At 33.7% G+C, this 20,252-nt stretch overlaps 1 protein-coding gene and 1 long non-coding RNA gene across 2 annotated transcripts; both read left to right on the top strand.

The window, feature by feature from the left end:
• Nucleotides 1-3,830: 3,830 nt before the first annotated feature.
• LOC113305726 lies at nt 3,831-5,837 on the top strand. Its single transcript, XM_026554737.1, has 3 exons — nt 3,831-3,983; nt 4,756-4,807; nt 5,459-5,837. Exons 1-3 carry the CDS (start codon nt 3,893-3,895, stop codon nt 5,616-5,618), a joined length of 303 nt encoding a protein of 100 aa, XP_026410522.1. The 5' UTR covers nt 3,831-3,892; the 3' UTR covers nt 5,619-5,837.
• Nucleotides 5,838-8,512: 2,675 nt separating this feature from the next.
• LOC113333736 lies at nt 8,513-10,190 on the top strand. The gene is made up of 3 exons (XR_003352292.1): nt 8,513-8,592; nt 9,278-9,480; nt 10,119-10,190. It is a non-coding gene; the product is annotated as an uncharacterized LOC113333736 (long non-coding RNA).
• The last annotated feature ends 10,062 nt before the right edge of the window (nt 10,191-20,252 follow it).

The following is a 20,252-nucleotide window of genomic DNA, read 5'->3' as shown; positions in this document are numbered from 1 at the left end:
TTGATCAAAATACCCTTATATATTGTTTCATCATTAATTTCCGTAACTCTTTTATTCCCATAATTATTTGAGTTCATGATCCCTGATGAAATCTGGACTTCCTATTAATTTTCGTACAAAAGTTCATTCTTTCAAATGAACATCTAATCAAAACAAAACTAGAATAGAGTTTATTCTTTAAAATGAACACACAATAAAACTTCATTATTATGAACATAAAAATATAGTTCATTCTTTCAAATGAACACTTAATCAAAGTTCATTATTATGAAACAAAATACGGAGTTTATTCTTTCAAAAGAATACCTAATCAAACCAAAACTAGAACAAAGTTATTCTTTAAAATGAACACATATCAAAACTTTGTTATTATGAACAAAAAACAAAGTTCATTTCTTAAAATGAACACCTTATCAAAGTTCATTATTATAAACAAAAAACAGAGTTCATTATTTCAAATACACCTAATCAAAACAAACTAAATCAAAACTATAATAGAGTTCATTCTTAAAAATGAATCTATAATACAAAACAGAAGGGTTTTTTGAGCTTGGACCGATGGATAACATTTTGAGAGACAAACATTGCATCCGACCATCCCAATCACATTTCAGCTAAAGACATCCGACAGATATAAAAGTTGTGACCTTTTTGTTATGAATTTAAATTGATTGGTTCCCTAGAAATAACCCGTGCCGTAACGGCACGACATGAGGTTAATAGAAAGTTCTAATAAATATCTAGACATAGCTCGTGCCGTAACGACACTGCTTTAATATGATATCTGACTGGTGCAATTTTTCTTTTTTCCCGGACTTTAAATTAAATCATGTTCCTTTGAAAAATAGTTTTCTATTTTGTTTTAAACAAAAATAATATCTATAAGTACATTGTAAAATTGTACATATACATTATCCAAAAACGAACACAAAATCATTTAAGTAATAGTGTGTATGCATATCTCACTTATGAGTTATGAATAAACATAAACAAAATCTCATTTCCCATTAGACTCATCGTGCCACCACTAAATCCAATTAATGCATGTATGATATATTATGATTTCATTTAATGTTTCTTTGAATATATTGAGTTAAGAGGTGATGCAATAATTAAAGATTAATAAATTTTGATTTATAAAGGGAGGGGTTACCGAATCGATGACCATCGGATGTCTTTCGTTGGGATGAAATTGGGATGGTCGGATGCAACGTTTGTCTCTTAAAATGTTATCCGATCGTCCAAGCTCAAAAACCCATTCTGTTTTGTATTATAGATATGCATTGATTGGATTTCTTCGTTTAAATTAAATAAATGCAATACGAATTTCTTTTAAGAGTATTCTTTATGTCTTTTAAAGGTTACAAACACAATACAATTTATTACCATTATTTTTTTAAAAAATTCAGTCAAGCTTTGAATCAAGTAAAACTGAATTTTCTTTTTTAAATACTTTGGTATGAGTTTTTGTATGATCATGTTTCACCTTCCCTTATTTTGTATGTTTGTAGGAAGAAACCAGAGGTGAATCAAAAAATTATTTTTTCAAGATAAAATTAATAACACGTAAGATTCCTTTATCAAATAAACTAGATAAAAACTATTTACATTTTTTTTTATTTAATAAAATAAATTAGTATTAAAATGCAAAGGGTTGTTAAACAGATTGATGATACAATCTTAAAGATATTTTGTATTATTCCAAGTTTCATCGAGCTTATGTTGTTTTTCTTTTGGTCATCAAAAATAAAATAATATAACACGATAAAACAATTTGACTTGCAAGATTTAATTTCAGTAATTACTCTTAAATCAACTGCACTTTAAACAATTTTAAAAATTGTTTATATCAAACTTCCAAGTTCATAAGTCTTTATATGTGGAATATATCCTAACAAGATTTTGAAACTTAATTAAATATATAACTCTATGTTATTCTCATGTCGTGTCGTTACGACACGGGTTATTTCTAGTACATAACAAAAAACAATGTTCATTCTTTTGAATGAACACCTAATCAAAACCAAAACTATAATCAAATCTGAAAAATCAATCTTCATCTTCTTTGACAGCAAATAAAATCTTCGTAATCTTCAATCTTCAAATCAATCTTCAAATCTTCTTCTATGTGAATAAATCTTCGTTATCAATCTTCATCTTCTTTGACAGCAACAGAGAAGAATGCATAGCAGCAGAAGAAGAAAAACCCTAAAAAAATAATTCTTCATCTTCGTTAGCAATCTCTATAAATCAAAACCCTAAAAAAAACAAATCTCATAAATTTGACAACAGAAAAAGAAAAAAGAGAGAGAGGGAAAGTAGATCTGAAAAACAGAGAGGAAATAGAGAGTAAATTTGAAAATGATTTAGAGATATATACAAATATACCCCTGTTGAAATACCCGATAGATAAATGTACCCCTTTTTTTGACATTTACAAATCTACCCCTGTCGTCAACTTTTCCATCCATCTTGTTTAAGTCCCACTATAATTTACTTATTTACCCTTTACTCGTTGCCATGTTAACCTTCTACATTATTTTTCGGGTTCATCGAGCTCGGTTCAAAATCGTTTCACCATTTTCAGGTTCGTTACGTCATTCCCCAAAAGGGTTCACCATTCCCAAGTTCAGGGTTTATGGTTTTTAGTTCAGGGTTCATGGTTTTTAATTCAGGGTTCATCATTCACAAATTCAGGGTTCATGGATTTTATTTCATGGTTCATCATTCCCAAATATAGGGTTCAGGGTTCATCATTTCCAAGTTCAGTGTTAATGGTTCAACGTTTTAAGCTCGGGGTTCATTATTCCCAAATTCAGGGTTCCGAGTTTTTAGTTGGTGGAAAGTCGACCAAGCATAAAAGAGACGTGGTTCATGGGTAAATAGGACTTTTTAATAGGTAACATAACTGCCACCTTGCACTTAACTGGATGGAAGCCGTTTTTTTTTTTTTAAAACAGTGGGACCAAGTAAAAACTGGAGTACATTTGTAAAGGTCAAAAAAAAGGGGGTACATTTGAAAAATAAAACAAAACACAAAAACACAAGGGTATATTTGATTTTACCCAATGATTTTTTCTCTACTGATTTTTCTATATATACGGATATGGAAAGATATTATAGGCATTGAATTTAGTGAGCAATGTCTACCCTAGGACCAAAAAATAAATAATGCAGAAATAAAAGACCAAATAAACATTTGACCAGGTCAACATGACCAAATTCACTCACTTATATTATTTCTAGGACTATTTGATAGTTTGTACATGAAAACACTTGTGCAAGCTCAAAGGTTCACATATTTACGCAAGTATCAGTATGCAAATTCCTTGTGTGTTTAGTAACTAGAGAAAATTTATAGATTTTTAGGATTTCCCTATTTTAAATCTCATATATTGTTTGGAGGTTGTTTAATGAGAGAAAATATAGCTCTTTTAAGATTAAAATAAAGTGGGTCTATAAATGTCTCCTGAGTTTCTCAGCAAATCTTAGGGGGTGGTATTCAAAATGAGAGATTTGGCGGAATTATAAATCCTGACAAAAACTTGAATTCAAGGGATTTGTGCAATCAAATGTGCCAAAAAAATCGTAATTCCACCGAATCCCCTGGAACCATGAATCCCATCTTTGAAATTCTGCATGTAAGCCCACCAAACCATGAATTCCATCTTTGATATTCTGCATGTAAGCCCACCAAACCATGAATTCCATCTTTGATATTCTGCATGTAAGCCCACCAAAACGATCTTGATTGTGTTGGGCCGAAATACCATGTCTCTAAATGGACCGTGAAGATTAACCATGAAGTCGTAGACAGTATCATATAAAACCCTAAATTGTATACCTCGCAAACTCCTTTTGGGGTTTCTCTCTGTCTATCCCCCATAGTCCCATGGCGAAGAACAGAAACAAGAAGAAGAAAGATGGTGCTTCAGCCATGGATACCTCTGGCTCTACACAGAACCAAGAAGATATTTCTCAAGGTTATATTTTTTCAATCTTAAGCTTTCTTCGATATTGTTTTCGTTGGATACCTTTTGATATTATGTTTAGAAAAGTAGATTAGGATTATAGATTTTACAAGCATTTTCCGCAATTTGCGTGTTATTTTATCTTTAAAATATGAATTAGGTAATTCTGATTCAGTAATACCCGAACCATGAAATTTAGGTTTACTTCAGTTGAAGTAACCAATTTAATTTGTGGAGGTACCTTGACAAATAGCTTACTGCTGCTGAAAGAAAGCACCAACTATGTATTTGGAGAAATCAATTGTTACACTGATTTTGCAAACTACGTAAGAGAAAGGGGTTGTTCTGCAGCTTTTTTTAATCGAACCATGTAATCGACTAGCTTAACCCAAAATTTTAATGATAGATGTTAAATCATTAGGTAAAGTAAATAGGGTGGTGGCTTTTTCTTAATGCCAAGTAGGACGGGTAGGTGAAAAAACTGTGGTTTGAGTGGCAGGTAGATACACCTGAATGCAGAAACTGTGACCTTCTGCTTAACCACGAAATTTCAGTTGCTCATACCAGAAACATGAATGGTGAGGTAGGTTTAGAGGAAAAAATTGGGCATGATTTGGAGTAGATATAGATATGTGAGGGTTTCATTAGTTATTAGGAGCGCCTTAACTTTAGATGGTTTTGGTTTCAATGGACTATGGAGTTCCAACTTTCTCATAGTTCATATTGTTCCTCACCCGACAATGATAAATCTAGTGTGTACTTACTATTCCGCTTTTATCTACAGCGACGGACACAACCGAAACAATAGCTTCAAAGGCTCCTGGTGTTCTCAACAGGTAAGAATTCTCAAACTGTGGTATCAATTATTCTTATTGATAATTCTAGCTAGCACGTAAAAGTTCATACACTTTTAATCATAGGCATGAGAGTGACACCCATGCACAAGTCCAAAGCTTTAATCGCTATTCTGTTGGCTCCATTTATATTATACATTGTTTTTATGGCGACCTAGGTGTGTTCTGTGCTGAAACATTTTTGGGTGCAATTTATCCTCATAGCATCATGTCCTGTTCAGATTCCTTTATTTGGAAATGATATCAAAAAGGGTGCAGAGCTGCAACATTTTTATTTGGATATTACATTGGAGGGAACCCATATTTGGAAGAATAAAAAATCCTTCTTCAACCTTATATTTAATAATGAAATTGGAGCATGCTGCAGTAAAATGCACTCTTGTATTTTATCATCTTGAATTGCGTTTTTTTGGTGACATCTTATTGCTGAGCATAATCTACAAAATACCTTCAAAATGAATTGAAGAGCGCACACAACTTCTTATTTGTGATATAAGCCCCGTATTTGACGGATCCTGTTGTTAGAAAAAAATCTGCGCCAGCATTTATATCTGCAAAACTTCTTCCAGATGAATTCAAGTTGAATAGCTTCCTGGCTTCGCTCATTTTTGTCTGTAAACATTCTTATGACAGGAAGATAAAGAAGGGTGTTACGATAAGGAGATCAAAGAACCTTCGTAAGATGAAAGCCGTCGAGAAGGCTATTTCAAGAGGCGAAAAGGAGGAAGAGAGAATCGTGAAGAACGAAAACAAAACATCGAGAACACAATCCGCTAAAACATTGTATGAGTAGATATTTTTTTAGCCTTGATTTTAAATGGCGGAGCAAAATAGATATATTGTTGGTGTTAATTTTAAATGTCCAGGTAAAATAGATGCGGCAGAGCCGCAGAGAGGATCCCGTTTCATATATAAGCTTTGATTGGTATGTGATAGTATCTTGTCTTTGTTTTCCACCTTACTTATAACATTTCATCTTGAATTTGATTACCATTAAGGTTGTATTACTCTATCCCAAGGTTTGAAAAACGGGTCATGACTCAGATCATGGCTACTGCGCGTGACCGTTATAATGCGTTTACGGGTGTAAGCACGTTTCGGGTCAAAAAATACGTTATTTATTTGCTATTTTAAAACGGGTGCTACAGCGGTTAGTTGGAAAATAGAAAAGAATTTTAATATGAAATTCCTATGTAATGGTTATAACGTGCGTGAAAAGAGTCCAATAACGTTTTACAACATTTGTTTTATATATATATAAAAAATTCAATCCATCCAATAAATTCAATTAACAATAAAGAGTGGTGAAAATACTAGAACCACCCTATTACTACTAGAACCACCTTATTATATGGGTTCAATATTTAGAAGCCCCACAAAATGGATCCTCCATTAATATTTCTATGCACTTTTTGATATTTCTAGGCCCATAACTTTTATTTTTAGGGCTTGATAATAAAGTGACATTTTTGTAATACCAAGATTACCCTTTAGTATATATAGGTAATAAAACTAGGTCTAAATTTCATTTTTGGTTTCATTTTCTTTTTCACTCTCTCTCTCTCATTTTCTTTTGCTCTCTCTCTGATGAAGAAACAAGCCGAGAAGACACGATTTCTAAGCGAATTTTTCAATGAAAAATGATTTCAAAACCTAGATCTAAGCTTTACAAACAAAGATCTTGATTATCTGAACATAAATTCGTCATCAACATCACTTGTTCTTCGAAGATTCGATGAAAATCAATAGAAAATGAGTAATAATCATCATCAACAACAACTGAATCTGAAGATTCTCCTGGAAAATCAAACGAACAGGTAGCATTTCAATTCAATCGGTTGATTTAAATCTTAGATTTCGATTTTTATTTTCTAAAAAATCATTTGGAAAAATTTAATAGTTTGATTTCAGTTCAAATCTATTACTGAAATCATAATCAGAGTTAGATTTGTTGTAATCTCACCTCAATTTTACTTTTGAGAGAAAAAATTTCAAAGAATTTTCTAAGAAAATTTTCTAGGGTTCTTGAACGAAATTCGATCTATCTTTTAATTTCTTATCTTGATCGAAAATCGGTTTTCAGATTCGAAATCTGTGAATCATTATCTTTTTTACCCATTTATTTGATACGAATTTCATTTACTTTGATTTTCGAACTGATTTGAGCTCATCTTTAGTGGATTTTGTTCTTGGCAGGTTGTTTTAAGTTCAATATATATTTGCTACATTCAGTACCTTGTCCTGCGGATTAAAGCTTAACAATTTCGACAGAAGCTCAGTGAAATTAGATAAGTTTCTTTGAGCTTCTTTACGGTTCATGAGATTGATGGATAAAACTTTTAGAATAGGAAGAGAAAATATGTGTGAACTTTTTTTTTAATGTGAATATGATTTGAAATTATGATTTATTTTAGTGTACAGTTGAATCTAAACAATTTCGACAGAAGCTCAGTGAAATTAGATAAGTTTCTTTGAGCTTCTTTACGGTTCATGAGATTGATGGATAAAACTTATAGAATAGGAAGAGAAAATATGTGTGAACTTTTTTTTAATGTGAATATGATTTGAAATTATGATTTATTTTAGTGTTTTATAAGTTTGTTTTTTGAAATATATGTATTACTGCAGTTCTGAAATAATTTCTTAACTCTCAGATTCAAAAAGACATGTAGGTGGACTGTAAAGTAAACAAATTGATATGTGAAGTAATGGTGATCTTTAACTTGTCTTATCTCTTATTTGCAGAGGGAAGTTCACTGACATCGGAACTGTGTTTGTTGGATAAGCTACATGTTCTGTTTCGTTAGTTGTTGCGGTAATTCCATTCTGTTATGATGATTGAAAAGGAATACACAGATGCAGGTCTTGAAGTTTATCCTTCAACAAACTTGAGTGTTTCAAATATCAGTAACAATCTTGCTCAAACAGATAAGCTACATGTTCTGTGATTCTCATTACCTTAAAGTCAATCTATACTTCTGTGCCTTCGCAAAAGATAATTTAATTCAATATTATCTTATAATGCTTGTCCATGAATGCAAGTTTCTGAGTTTCAATTGCTAAGACATGAAGCAAAGTATATCTTCAGTGTTTCTGTTTTCAATTGCTAGGACAGTATTGACCAAATGAAGTTTTAGAAAAATAAGGTTCTTAATAACTCTATACATTGTTTACGTGTATGTGTGGATTGCAGGGAGTGGTGGTGTTGATATTGATACCACAAAAGTGGTTAAGCAGATGAGGATGGTGTTGTCGAGTAAGCTTCAGGTAAACATGACTCCATAAAATTTGATTGTGATTGCCACATTTCTACGTATCTATATATGTTGGCATATGGATGTGTAACTGCTAGTTATCTGAAACCTGTAACTAGCAGGATGTGTAACTGCTAGTTACACATCCTGAGATATAAAGTTTATGTTTTATATATTGCAGGTTCTTATGAAAAGGTATATCATGCATATTGGAATGACTAGATAACATTGGTTGGCAGTTGCTTTATGGCCAACTTGTTCTCAGTAAAGGACCATCATTCGGTTTGGATGATGATCTAGCAGTAACTAGCAGGATGTGTAACTGCTAGTTACATATCCTGGGATATAAAGTTTATGTTCTATATATTGCAGGTTCTTATGAAAAGGTATATCATGCATATTGGAATGACTAGATAACATTTAGTTGGCAGTTTCTTTATGGCCAGCTTGTTCTCAGTAAAGGACCATCATTCGGTTTGGATGATGATATAGCTAAAGAAGCGAGTAAAGCAGGTCAATTATTTATCTTAAAACTCTCTCCTTCGACTCTTCTGTAGTTGCAGGAAATCCTACACTACACCCCTCATATGATTTCATTATTACTCAACTCATTTTTAGGTTTACACTCTTAATTTTATTGATCAATCTTTGAATGTTCTTACAAGAAAAGATAAAGGAATCAAGAATGACCTCTGCTCTAGACTTTCTCTCTCCTATTTACTTGTTTCTTACTTAAAAAGATCTTCCTTCCCTTATTTACAACTTGAACGACTATTTATAGGGAAATACATAGTGGATGAAAACTAATCTGTCCTTTATTTTCGGGTATGGTCTGCGACATTCTCGCAACCTTACAAATGTTAATTTCGCAAGCTCTCTAATTTTCGCAGGACTATCACATCTTTCTCATGATTCTAGCTGACGTCGTTTATCGTATCATTTCTGAAATTGTTCTGCGACGCTGTTGTGTTGTGTTGTTGATAATTTCGCTGAGACATTATCGTTGCGAGATTCTGGTCCTACATCTTCCATGAAAAAGAAAAAAATTATTCAATGCACTCAAATTCTTTTTGAAGTTTTTCTTTGTGAGTAGCTTAGGCACAGAAGCAAAAGATAGCATAAGAAGTTGCTTCGGTGCTTAGTATTGGTGTTGATCTTAATACAATGCCGACTGAAAAGTTTGTTTATTTTGTTTCAGATCGTAACAAAAGAAATATGAGAGAGCTTGGAATATAATACTTTTGAGTTTCCGTTCAGCTCTGAAAAGATGGTAACTACATTGCACGTTGGGGCAGAGTAGGCTGGAGTTCCTGTACAAAACTGTGTGCTTATTGCTGGAGGCCAATCTGGTGTATCTGAATCTTAATGAATAGTCATGCCATGTATCGTTCTGCGGAGCAGGTCTGTGATTTCTTATACACATCAACATACATTATATGTTTATTGTACAGTTCATGATTTGATCATATTTGCAGAGTGTTATAACTTGGCAAGATAAATGGACTTGTAGCTACTAGTTACATGTGCTAATTAGATGTGTGACTTATATATACACATGTTAATTAGATGTGTAACTACTAGTTACACATGCTAATTAGATGTGTAACTTATAAATACACATGCTAATTGGATTGGATATAAAGTCTATGTTATATGCATGATGATCGTTTGCTAGAAAGTGGTGGTGACAGTCGGCATAGGTAATTATTTGATTTCAGTTTATGCTACAGTTAAGATTCGTTTTCAGTAAAAGCCATATTTGATTTAAACGAAGGAGATTTCATTGCTATTATACCTATAAATGCTTGTTTAACCATGAAATATCATTAACTAAAGACATAATTGAAGAATCTGGATTAGCTGAATCATTAGGACTTTCAGTTGTCTTAATGTATGGGAAAAGTGTTGGTGAAGCTTCTAATTGGGTTGTTTATTTTCCCGTTTACATGTGTTTGAAGTCTTTATTGTTTAACCACCTTTTCAAGGATGCGATAGTTCATGAATTGACCTCATCTTTCGACGTTAACTTCGTATTGCAGATAGGAAAATTTGAGCTTCATATCATGGAGGGAGAGTTTGCTGATCCTCAAATTGTAGTTATGCTTGGTGAAAACGGGACAGGGAAGGCGACATTTCCTTGCTTGCTGGTACACCTTTTTAGATCCCTCTCTTGTTGTTTTTAGTTTCAAATTCTATGTCTAGACTGCGCATTTATTCACATTACACAAGTATGATGCATGTGTAACTCCTAATTACACAAGTAGGATGCATGTGTAACTATGAATTACACTAGACAGATGCATGAGTATCTTCTAATTACACATGCTAAAATGAACAAACCTTGTAACAAAAAAATTACGCATGCCAGTTACACAAGATTTATGGATGTGTAACTGCTAGTTACACATGCTAGTTGGATGTGTAACTATAAATTACACATGCTAATTGAATGTGTAATTGTGAGTTACACATGCTATGTGGATGTGTATCTGTTTCATATGCTTATACTTTGGTGTGTTTGATGAGCACTTGTTTTGAGTTTGCAAAAAATTTGAATTCTTGCAGCAAAGTTGTTTCTTGAGCTCTGAGTTTTAATTACTTGATCTCACATCTCCTTATGATAGATGTTGATTTCATGTAGGTGAAACTGAATATATATTGTTGTATGTATTGTTAATTTTAATCTTATAAATACTGATTGCTTGTTGTTATATTTCAGGTTTCAGATAACTTCATAAAAGCTAATTGCTTAAAATGTGATAATGGTCTCGCTGGAATTGGAGTTGACGCTGAATACACAAATCAGATGCATGTGTAACTCTCAGTTACACTAGATAGATGCATATGTAACTCTCAATTACACTGGACAGAAGCGTGTGTAACTTCTAGTTACACATGCTAAAAATTATTGTAAAAATTATTGTACATGTATTTTTTGTATCCGTTCTTTTTGATGTCTATTTTTTTGATGTGTAACTTTGCATTACACATGGCATAAGGATGTGTAACTTCTGGATACACATGTCATATGCATGTGTAACTTCTGTTTACACATTCACACCATACTTTAATAATTTTGGGCCTAAATTTAATAATTTTGGGCTTAAATTTAAATTTTATTTAATTTGAGGCTTGACAATATATAAAAGGGCATGAATGTCTTTTAATAACTCGGGGCCTAGATTTAAATTTATTTTAATTAAGGGCCTCATATTATGGGTTATCAATGGGTCGGGCCTTAGCCTAATTTTACCGAGTATTACATTAACTAGTTGGAAGCCTAACAAGCTAAGCTCCAACTGTTGAGAAAGTCAAAGAAATCCCAGAATCTGGGTTCAAAGGAATCATGATCCCAACAATATTATTGGAGGTAGAGATTCTACTGCTAAGACAAGAGGACAACTTCAAATACTACTACATTAATTGAATTGGTTGTTGTGCGAGCCTACCAACGAGCCTCATGGGTAACCTAGCCAAGGGAACCGAAGCGGATGGGGGGCTGAGATTGTATCACAAGGGGAGAAAACTAACTCTACCTTCCATGTTAATTTCTGCAATATTAATCCATTGGTGGCTCGAACCAGGGACCTCCTGGAACACATGAAACTTTGGGGAACGGGGATGATCAGCTGAGCTAGGTACCCGTTTTGCAAAATTTTCATTTGATTGTAAATTTTTTATATTCTTTTTCTACGAAAACGGTTATAAGTTATAACGATGTGAAAATAGGTAATATGGTCGAGAAAACTCACATTAAAATGTCACGAGTACACAAGTTAACAACTTTTAAATATTATGTTTGTTTTATATTTAAAATGTCACGAGTGCACAAATTAACAACTTTTAAGTATTATTATTTATGTTTTATATTTGTAAATGTTTTTGGTAATCACACAAGCTCATGGATAAGCAATTTTTTTACCATAGAAAATACATTTTCCTATTTTCACGCTTTAGAGTTCAGACTAATGAATCTCTACATCTTCCAATCTCGAATCATCGTTATTCTGCAAAAAAATAATAAAAATCTAATTATTTTAACAAATGATTGCAAGATTCAAATAAGTGGTGATGCATCTGAAGATTAATAGAGATTTTTGAGTTCATTAGTCTACAAAATCTTTATCACCACTATAATTAGAATTTAAATAGTCTACAAAATCTTGATCACCACTACAATTATAATCCATAAACATAAAACCTAGATACCTACGGATCTGATTAGAATCATCAATCATGATTCGCCACAGTTTGAATAATAACAAAATTGCTTTGTCTAATATGTGATCCTAAATTTTATTTTCAAAAACCTGGATCAAATTTGCCAAACCCTAAAAACAAAAACCTACATTCTAACCTCGTAGGATCTTGTATATTTAACAAGAATCAGTTGTATATTTTGTAATCTCTATTTCTATTTATGTCTTACTTTTGTTTTTCGAAAGATCTAGGAAGAGAAAATACACAGGAAGAAGAACAGCAGAGAGAGACGAAGAAAGAGGAGAGATAGAGAAGAAAATCTACTTTCTTATGCTAGGCTACCCAAATACTATATAATACGATGGTTTTTATGGAAATTAATTTCTAATTTTTATGCAATACTTAATCTACAGAGGTACAACGAAAGGACAATTAAAAGTTATGAAAACAAGAACAAAAAAGATGTTTATACCCTTGTGAACAAACTCACTGTGAAGAGTATGCCTACTTGATTGTAAACATGTCATAGAATATAAACCAAAAGAATCCTTCAGCTGATCGTCGAATGAACAAAGAAGTATCAGAAACAGAGATAACAAAACCAAGTTTCTGAAGAAAAGATTTGAGACGAGTTTACCATGCACGAGGGGCTTGTTTAAATCCATATTAGATCGATGTAATTCACAAACATAATCAGGAAACTGAAAATCTGTATAACCAAAGGGTTATTTCGTAGACTTCCTTAGTGAGTATGCCATTGAGAAAGAGATTTTGAACATCAAGCTGACGAGTTGAAAAATGGACAAGGCTAGTGTCAATATAATACGTACAGTGCATGGCTTTATAACTAGACTATATGTCTAACCACAATCCATACCTTCTTGTTGATTGAAACCCTTTGCAACTAAACGAGCTTTGCGACGCTCAAGGTACCATCATCTCGTCTTTTAACACTATAAACCCACTTGCAACCAGTAATATTTTGATTAGGTGGAAGAGGAAAAATGGACCAAGTCCCATTCTTCATAAGCGCGTAGTATTCCGAATCCATAGAAGCATGCCATTTTGGATCATTTTAATCTTGAGCATAACTAGAAAGCTCAAACAAGTTTTCAGTAAGCTTAACATGTTTTGAAGCTAAAGGAACCTTATTATTACAAAATTTATCCTTCCCTCGTGTCACTGTTGAATGGCTTAACAATTGCTGGTTGCGGAGCCAAGTGAATTGATTGTTCATTAGACTAAGCTGTATTAGGTGGTGGCAGTAAGGGAGCATGTAAACTGCAGTTGTCGGAAGGTGTTGTAGGCATGGAGAGAATATGTGTTGAGTTGGTTTGTAGTTCTGACTGGAAAGGAGAGGGTACCAAGTATACCACCAACTTTTTTGTTTGACAACTTGTATGGACAAAACTTAATACAATTGCAAGTATACCAACTTAGTGATCCTTGAACAATATGTATATAAAGTTTATATTTGTACCTTTTCAAAAAAAAAAAAAGTCAAGACAAAAGATTGTATAGAAGAGTACTTGGACAATCTCAAAAATCAATATCCAAGATCAATCTAGTCGTATCCAAATAATTGAATCTGAACTTTGCCAAGTATAAAACTTGTTATCTAATTTTCAAGATACGAATTCTATAAAAATGAGTCTCATAGTCAATCACAATTAAAATGAAAACTTATCTACTAGAATTTATTACGTATTACTTTTGATATTCCTATTATGAAGATAAACAATATAATGCGGAAAGGGGAAAACACAAGACAACAGAAGTTTTGTTAATAAGGAAAACTACGACTGTAGAAAATCCCGGACCTTGTCCAAATTTGAACACCCAATTGTATTAAGCCGCTACAAACACTAGCCTACTACCAGACTTCAGAATGGAATGTAGTTGAGACCGAACACTATCCAATAATTTATTTGCAGTCGTGCTCTTTACGTCTCTTGAACCTCGCAACACTTTACGCAATTGATTCCCTTAGCTGACATCCTTTACAGCCTAAGTGAAGACTTTTTGGTACTAATTTTCCTCTAACTGATAAGCCTACTTGATTTTCCTTTAGATCATAGAACAAGGATTGGAAATCTGTTTGCAATAGACAAAGCTAGCAAACTTCATAAATCCGAAACACTTACACTCGGTTAGCCGAGAAACCTGGATTATTAACAATCTCTCAAGAACAATCTTAAACCGATCAATTAAGAAGAGTTTTAAATATCTATCATGAGTAATCACAAATATGAGATGAAGAGAACTTTGCAATCTCTATCTATCTGGTTCCTGAAAGAGATTATTAAAACATTGATAGCAGAAAGAAAAAGCTCAAGATACACGAACTATTAAGGTAAACATAGTCGGACCTGGATTCACGAATCTCTAAGTGAAGTCTTTAAATGGTAAACCCAATTATGTTTCTCATAGGAAAACTAGGATCATAGAGGACGACTCTTGCAAACAACTAGGACACAAAAGTGTCAGGGATTGGATTTCATGGTTATTTGAGTCTCTCTATTTGTAGATTTTTCAAGACTAGGGTTGATTAGAATTCAAAATAAGATAACTTGAGATTCAAGCAAACACTTTCTCCGTTTAGATGAAACTCTAGCAGGAGTTCATGTAAGCATGTGAGAATTTTTTCTTTAAATCACGTAAAAGAATATATACTATGGTCCAGGGTACTGTAACCTTGTACAATGATAGTTCTTTGCAAATATGCCTTTAGAACTTATAAGCAAAGTCGTGTTTAAACACTTAACACTTGAATCATGATGTACATACACCAAGTGTTTTAGTGATCAAAAATGTCTTAGAGATGTTTATGAGAGTCATACCAATGCCAAAGTTATTTTAGAAAATAGTCTGAATGCATTTGTTGTAGTTTGTACTTGTTAGGTATGCGAACGGGTATGCGTACATATGAACCAGTTCGTGAATTCAGATGGCCAAGGTACGCGTAAAGAGTATGCATACCCTAAGGAAATTCAGGAACTTAGTCCCTTGAGGTATGCGTACTGGGTACGCGTACCTCACCCCTTTACACGAACTCATAACTCATGGTTATGCATACTGGGTACGCGTACCTACCCCTATTCTGAGACTCTGATGACTATGGTATGAGTAATGTGTACGCGTACCGTCCTGTATGCATAATTTAGTAGTTCTGAAAATTCTTATTGTTCTATCTAAACTTTCCCATACGTCGTAGATGACGAACACCATTACTTGGGCTATTTTTAAATGATTAACTTGAATCAAAAAATAGTTCATGAACAATAAATTGTTCTTAACTAAGTTTGTAAAGTATATGAACAACTATTTCTTGAATAATATTTCGAGATGTTTAACAAGACAAACTTGACTCGAAATATCTTCTTTGCAATATCTACTAGAAGTCATACGACACAGTCTCATATAGATAGAATGGTAATACTTGCGATTAAATAGAATGGCCCAGTCTTCATATACCTCTTTATTGATGAATTTCTCCATCTGTCTTCGTTTGATCTTCAGTCTTCAATGTTCGAGGGTTATTCAATGATGTATGATACTCAACTACCATACCCTAAGGAAATTTACGAACTTAGGCCCTTGAGGTATTTTCAAATGATTAACTTGAATCAAAAAATAGTTCATGAACAATAAATTGTTCTTAACTAAGTTTGTAAAGTATATGAACAACTATTGCTTGAATAATATTTCGAAATGTTTAACAAGACAAACTTGACTCGAAATATCTTCTTTGCAATATCTACTAGAAGTCATACGACACAGTCTCATATAGATAGAATGGTAATACTTCTGATTAAATAGAATGACCCAGTCTTCACATACCTCTTTATTGATGAATTTCTCCAAGTGTCTTCGTTTGATCTTCAATCTTAAATGTTCGAGGGTTATTCAATGATGTCTGATACTCAACTACCATACTCAAACCTAGTCCGAGACTTGATTTTACTAGATTAGAAATCAAGCAAGTTTTGTGCTACTAATATTGACAACAAGCTTGAGATAGCAAAACTTGCGAGTTCGACCGAGCAGTGCTCTAGCACAGACAGAGTGGTGTCAGTAGTTATCAATGGTTGCTGTGAAGTGGGATATGCAGTGTTGTTTGGTTGAACTGTAGTGGTCTACTGAGACGTGCTGTCAGAAACTGACACAGCTAGAGAGTGAAGACTGTTGAAGTCCTGGAACGCTGTCAATAAGGTGTCAGAATTTGATGGTGTTTCATGTAAAGTTGCGGATGTAGTGCTGGCTGGTAGAGGTATAGTGGGATGCTATGGTATGTTACAGTCTGGTGGAACAAACAATGATATAGAAGGTATTAATGCAGTGGTGGAAGCAGTTAATTCATGGGATAACCTGGTACACGAATATCACCAACTGTAGTATGTTGAACATGAGTAGGTATTACAGCTGGAATTACCATACTGAACAACTCAAGCGGATTTGAACCAATAGCAATATTGGAGTCCAAATGAGATAAAACCGTAGGAAAAATATTGGAAGAAGATGGTAAAGAAAATACATGTAAGGTTGTTGACGAAGAAGATAACTCAACAAGGGTGGCAGCAAACAAGATTTTTTTTTCCAACAAAAACGACATCATGAGACCAATAAACTCCATTGATGGATAAGTGAAGGCATTTGTATTCTTTGTAATGAGCACTATATCCAAGAAAATCAGAAGGAAAGGAACGTGAATCTTATTTTCTGTCGACCATAGGGTTGAAGATGAGGAAAACAAAGACAACCGAATGTGCGTAATAATAAATAAGTAGGTAAACGATTAAACAACAACCCATATGGATATTTTGAACCAGTTGGAGCGGAAGGAAATCTTTCATAAGAAATATAACTGTAAATACTGCATCTTACTAAAAACATAAGTGAACGGATGCTAGAGATATCAAAGTAAGACTTCTTTCAATAATATGACGATGTCTACGTTGTACTAAACCATTTTGTGCGGAAGTATATGGACAAGAGACACGATGAAGAATCCCATAAGATTGTAAAACTTTAGTGAATTCCCAATATTCACCACCATTATCGGACTAAAACGCCTTGATTTTTAAATAAACTTTTAACATGTTTAGAAAATGTATAAAATTTTTGCAACACATCATACTTAGCATGCACTGGAAAAGTCCATGTGAACCGACTGAAGGCATCAACACACAGAATGTAATAACGATAAACTCCATTGGATAAAAATAGGAGTAGGTCCCCAAACATCTGAAATAATCAAATTTAAAGAATGTCCATAAATCATAATATTAGTCTTAAAAGGCTATTTATGACTTTTACTTTTTAAACATGAGGAAAAAATAAAAATTTAGGACTGAAAACTGGAAGACAATGATGACGAACAACTATTTGAACAATAGGGAGCAGAGGATGACCTAAATATTGGTACCATGTTTCAATAGAAGAACACTCACCGGCAAAAACTTTAGAAATGACATGATGAACAGTGTATAAACCATCACGTAGCAGTCCTTAAAGTGTTACTTCCACTGTAAATCTATCCTTAACAAGGTAAATATCGTCATAAAATTCAAAAACCACATCAGTGTCACAAAAAAATTGGGAAATTGATATAAAATTTTTGAGACAAGTGGGGAACATGAATTATATTAGAGAGTACAAACTTACAGGGGGGGGGGGTTGTAAAACAACATTACTAGTATGGGATATATAATTTGCACCACTGGCATTTTTAACCTGATCAATGATAGGCTCAGAAACCTACAATAAAATACTGCAAGTGCGCAGTGTCTAACTAGTAGACAGAGACAAGTACAGGTCGTTCCCACGAGGAGTGTGAAAATACTACTACTAACTAATATCAAAATTCAAAAATCAAGTTCAATATTTTAGAAATTTATAAAAACTATGAACACAAAATATTAAAGACGTAACCAAAGATGTGAGAATCAGTAACTAGGGTTTTAAGATTACCACCACTATTTCTATTTAATCACTGAAATGAAACATAATTCTGAATATGTGTTCATCGTCCGTTCTATTGGCATCACCTATTATAAGCATAGAATCGTAAATATCACTTGTATACCAAAAGCATAGCACATCAAAGTAATTAAATCCAAGTATGCACTATCAAATTGTAATAGCGAGTAAATTGTACGAAGCTAAAATATTGATTCACAAAAATTATCTGACTCTTCTAAGCATAACCCATCAAAGAACTTAACCCAAGCATGAAATATCAAATAATGAGACAAACATTTGTAAATCTATGAATCACGCACATAGGTTTTCAAAACCGGTGAAGCAACAACTCATTTTCAATAAATCGATAAATAATATTCGAAAATCAAATCTATTCAAATCATAATGATCTTATTGCTATATCAATCCATTCATAGTAACCTAATATCCAAAGTGGTTTCCATCATAAATCCTAGTTACAAAGAAATCTAACAAAGCATGGCTTTCTCAAAATCCATAAAAATATCAATTGCGAATTACTAATCAAAAACGAAGAATAGGAGAAAATCAACTCGAACCATGTTCTCTAAGTTGCGGCTGTGTAGCCGCAGCCGTCCTCTTCCCCCCCCCCCCCCCCCCCCCCCCCAATTTCTCCTTTTGTTCGCCGCTCTCTAGCCTCCAAACCGGTCCATTATTAATTCGAATCATACTTCCGAGTCTCATCACCAGCTAGTCATGCGTACTCAAGTCCCTGAGTTCAAGCATCTCAGTCAACTACTCTTCCATGTCGAACTGAGCACCTTCCTGCATTGTCGATTCTTGCAATGTAACACCAGCGAGTCAATCTTCCATTCTCACTGCTCGGTTCAAATACCAGCATCGATCCAAGCTGCAGCTTCAACCATTAATCACTACTCACTGCCTTCACAATCGAAGTACCAAGATTGGCAACCTTCTATCCCTGTACTCCACACTCGAGTGGTCTTTGTTGCTGGTCCATCATCATCATGGTGTAAACTCGCTCAAAATATTGATTCATGGCTCAAATTGTTTACAAATGATGAAAAAGAGACCAAAATGATTAAAACCTGGAATTCACAATGAATACATTGTTAGAAAAAACGATAAAAGTAGAACTGTCGCAGGACCGACCGTTGCTTCTGGTGGAAAGGCAACGGTTTATTAACGACGGTCTTTGGCAGCTTAATGCTCTTCGTGTTCCTCCCTATTGCAACAGTAGAATTTGTGTAACTCGATTTTTCTTCATTCCGTTCTCTCCCAAACCATCTGTAACCATCATTTGACTCCCCAACACCCTATATATACCCAACAGGAGCAAGAATAACTCGATAATAACTTCCATTAATTCCGTTTCCTTATCTGCAGTACCACGAGAATTTTTTTTTCCTCCACGCGTTTTGCGGCTGTCAAATCTCCTTATTTATCTTCTTCACGCTCCAAATGGTTACTAGAGTCTTCCAAACACGTGAAAAACCCTCTGCAACTCACGTAATCCTGTAAATAATTCCTCTGGTGAGTGTAGTTCCATGTTTTTTTTTCAAATCTAATTATCCATCCCAATCTAACTGAATTAAATGCCCACACCAACCTTGTTTAGCCTAAGTATGTCGATCCCAACCAAAATTTGGCGATTGAATCTCCCCAGGGCATACCCAAAAATCAAATCCTAAAATTTAACCTTTCCTGCTCACTTTTCCAGCCAATTCCTGATTTTGAATTTGAGAAGAAGCTGGAGTGCCCTTATCCTCTGTGGGGTCCCTTTAACACTTGCCATGGGGTGCCATTAGTAATTTTCGGGATGCTTTTATAACTTTTCGTGTCTTTAACACATTTCCTAGGTGCCTTAAATATTTTTTAGGGGTGCCTTTAGTAATTTTCTGGGGAGGGGTGCAAACATCACTTTTCAAGTAACTTTTTTCACAAGAGTTTATTTTTCCAAAAGCACCTAAAAATACACAAAAATAGCAAAATAAGTACAAAATCGGTACTAA

This window comes from Papaver somniferum, chromosome 1 (genome assembly GCF_003573695.1).
Source record: "Papaver somniferum cultivar HN1 chromosome 1, ASM357369v1, whole genome shotgun sequence".
Classification (NCBI taxonomy): Eukaryota; Viridiplantae; Streptophyta; class Magnoliopsida; order Ranunculales; family Papaveraceae; genus Papaver; species Papaver somniferum.
This window is presented reverse-complemented; position numbering and strand designations above follow the sequence as displayed.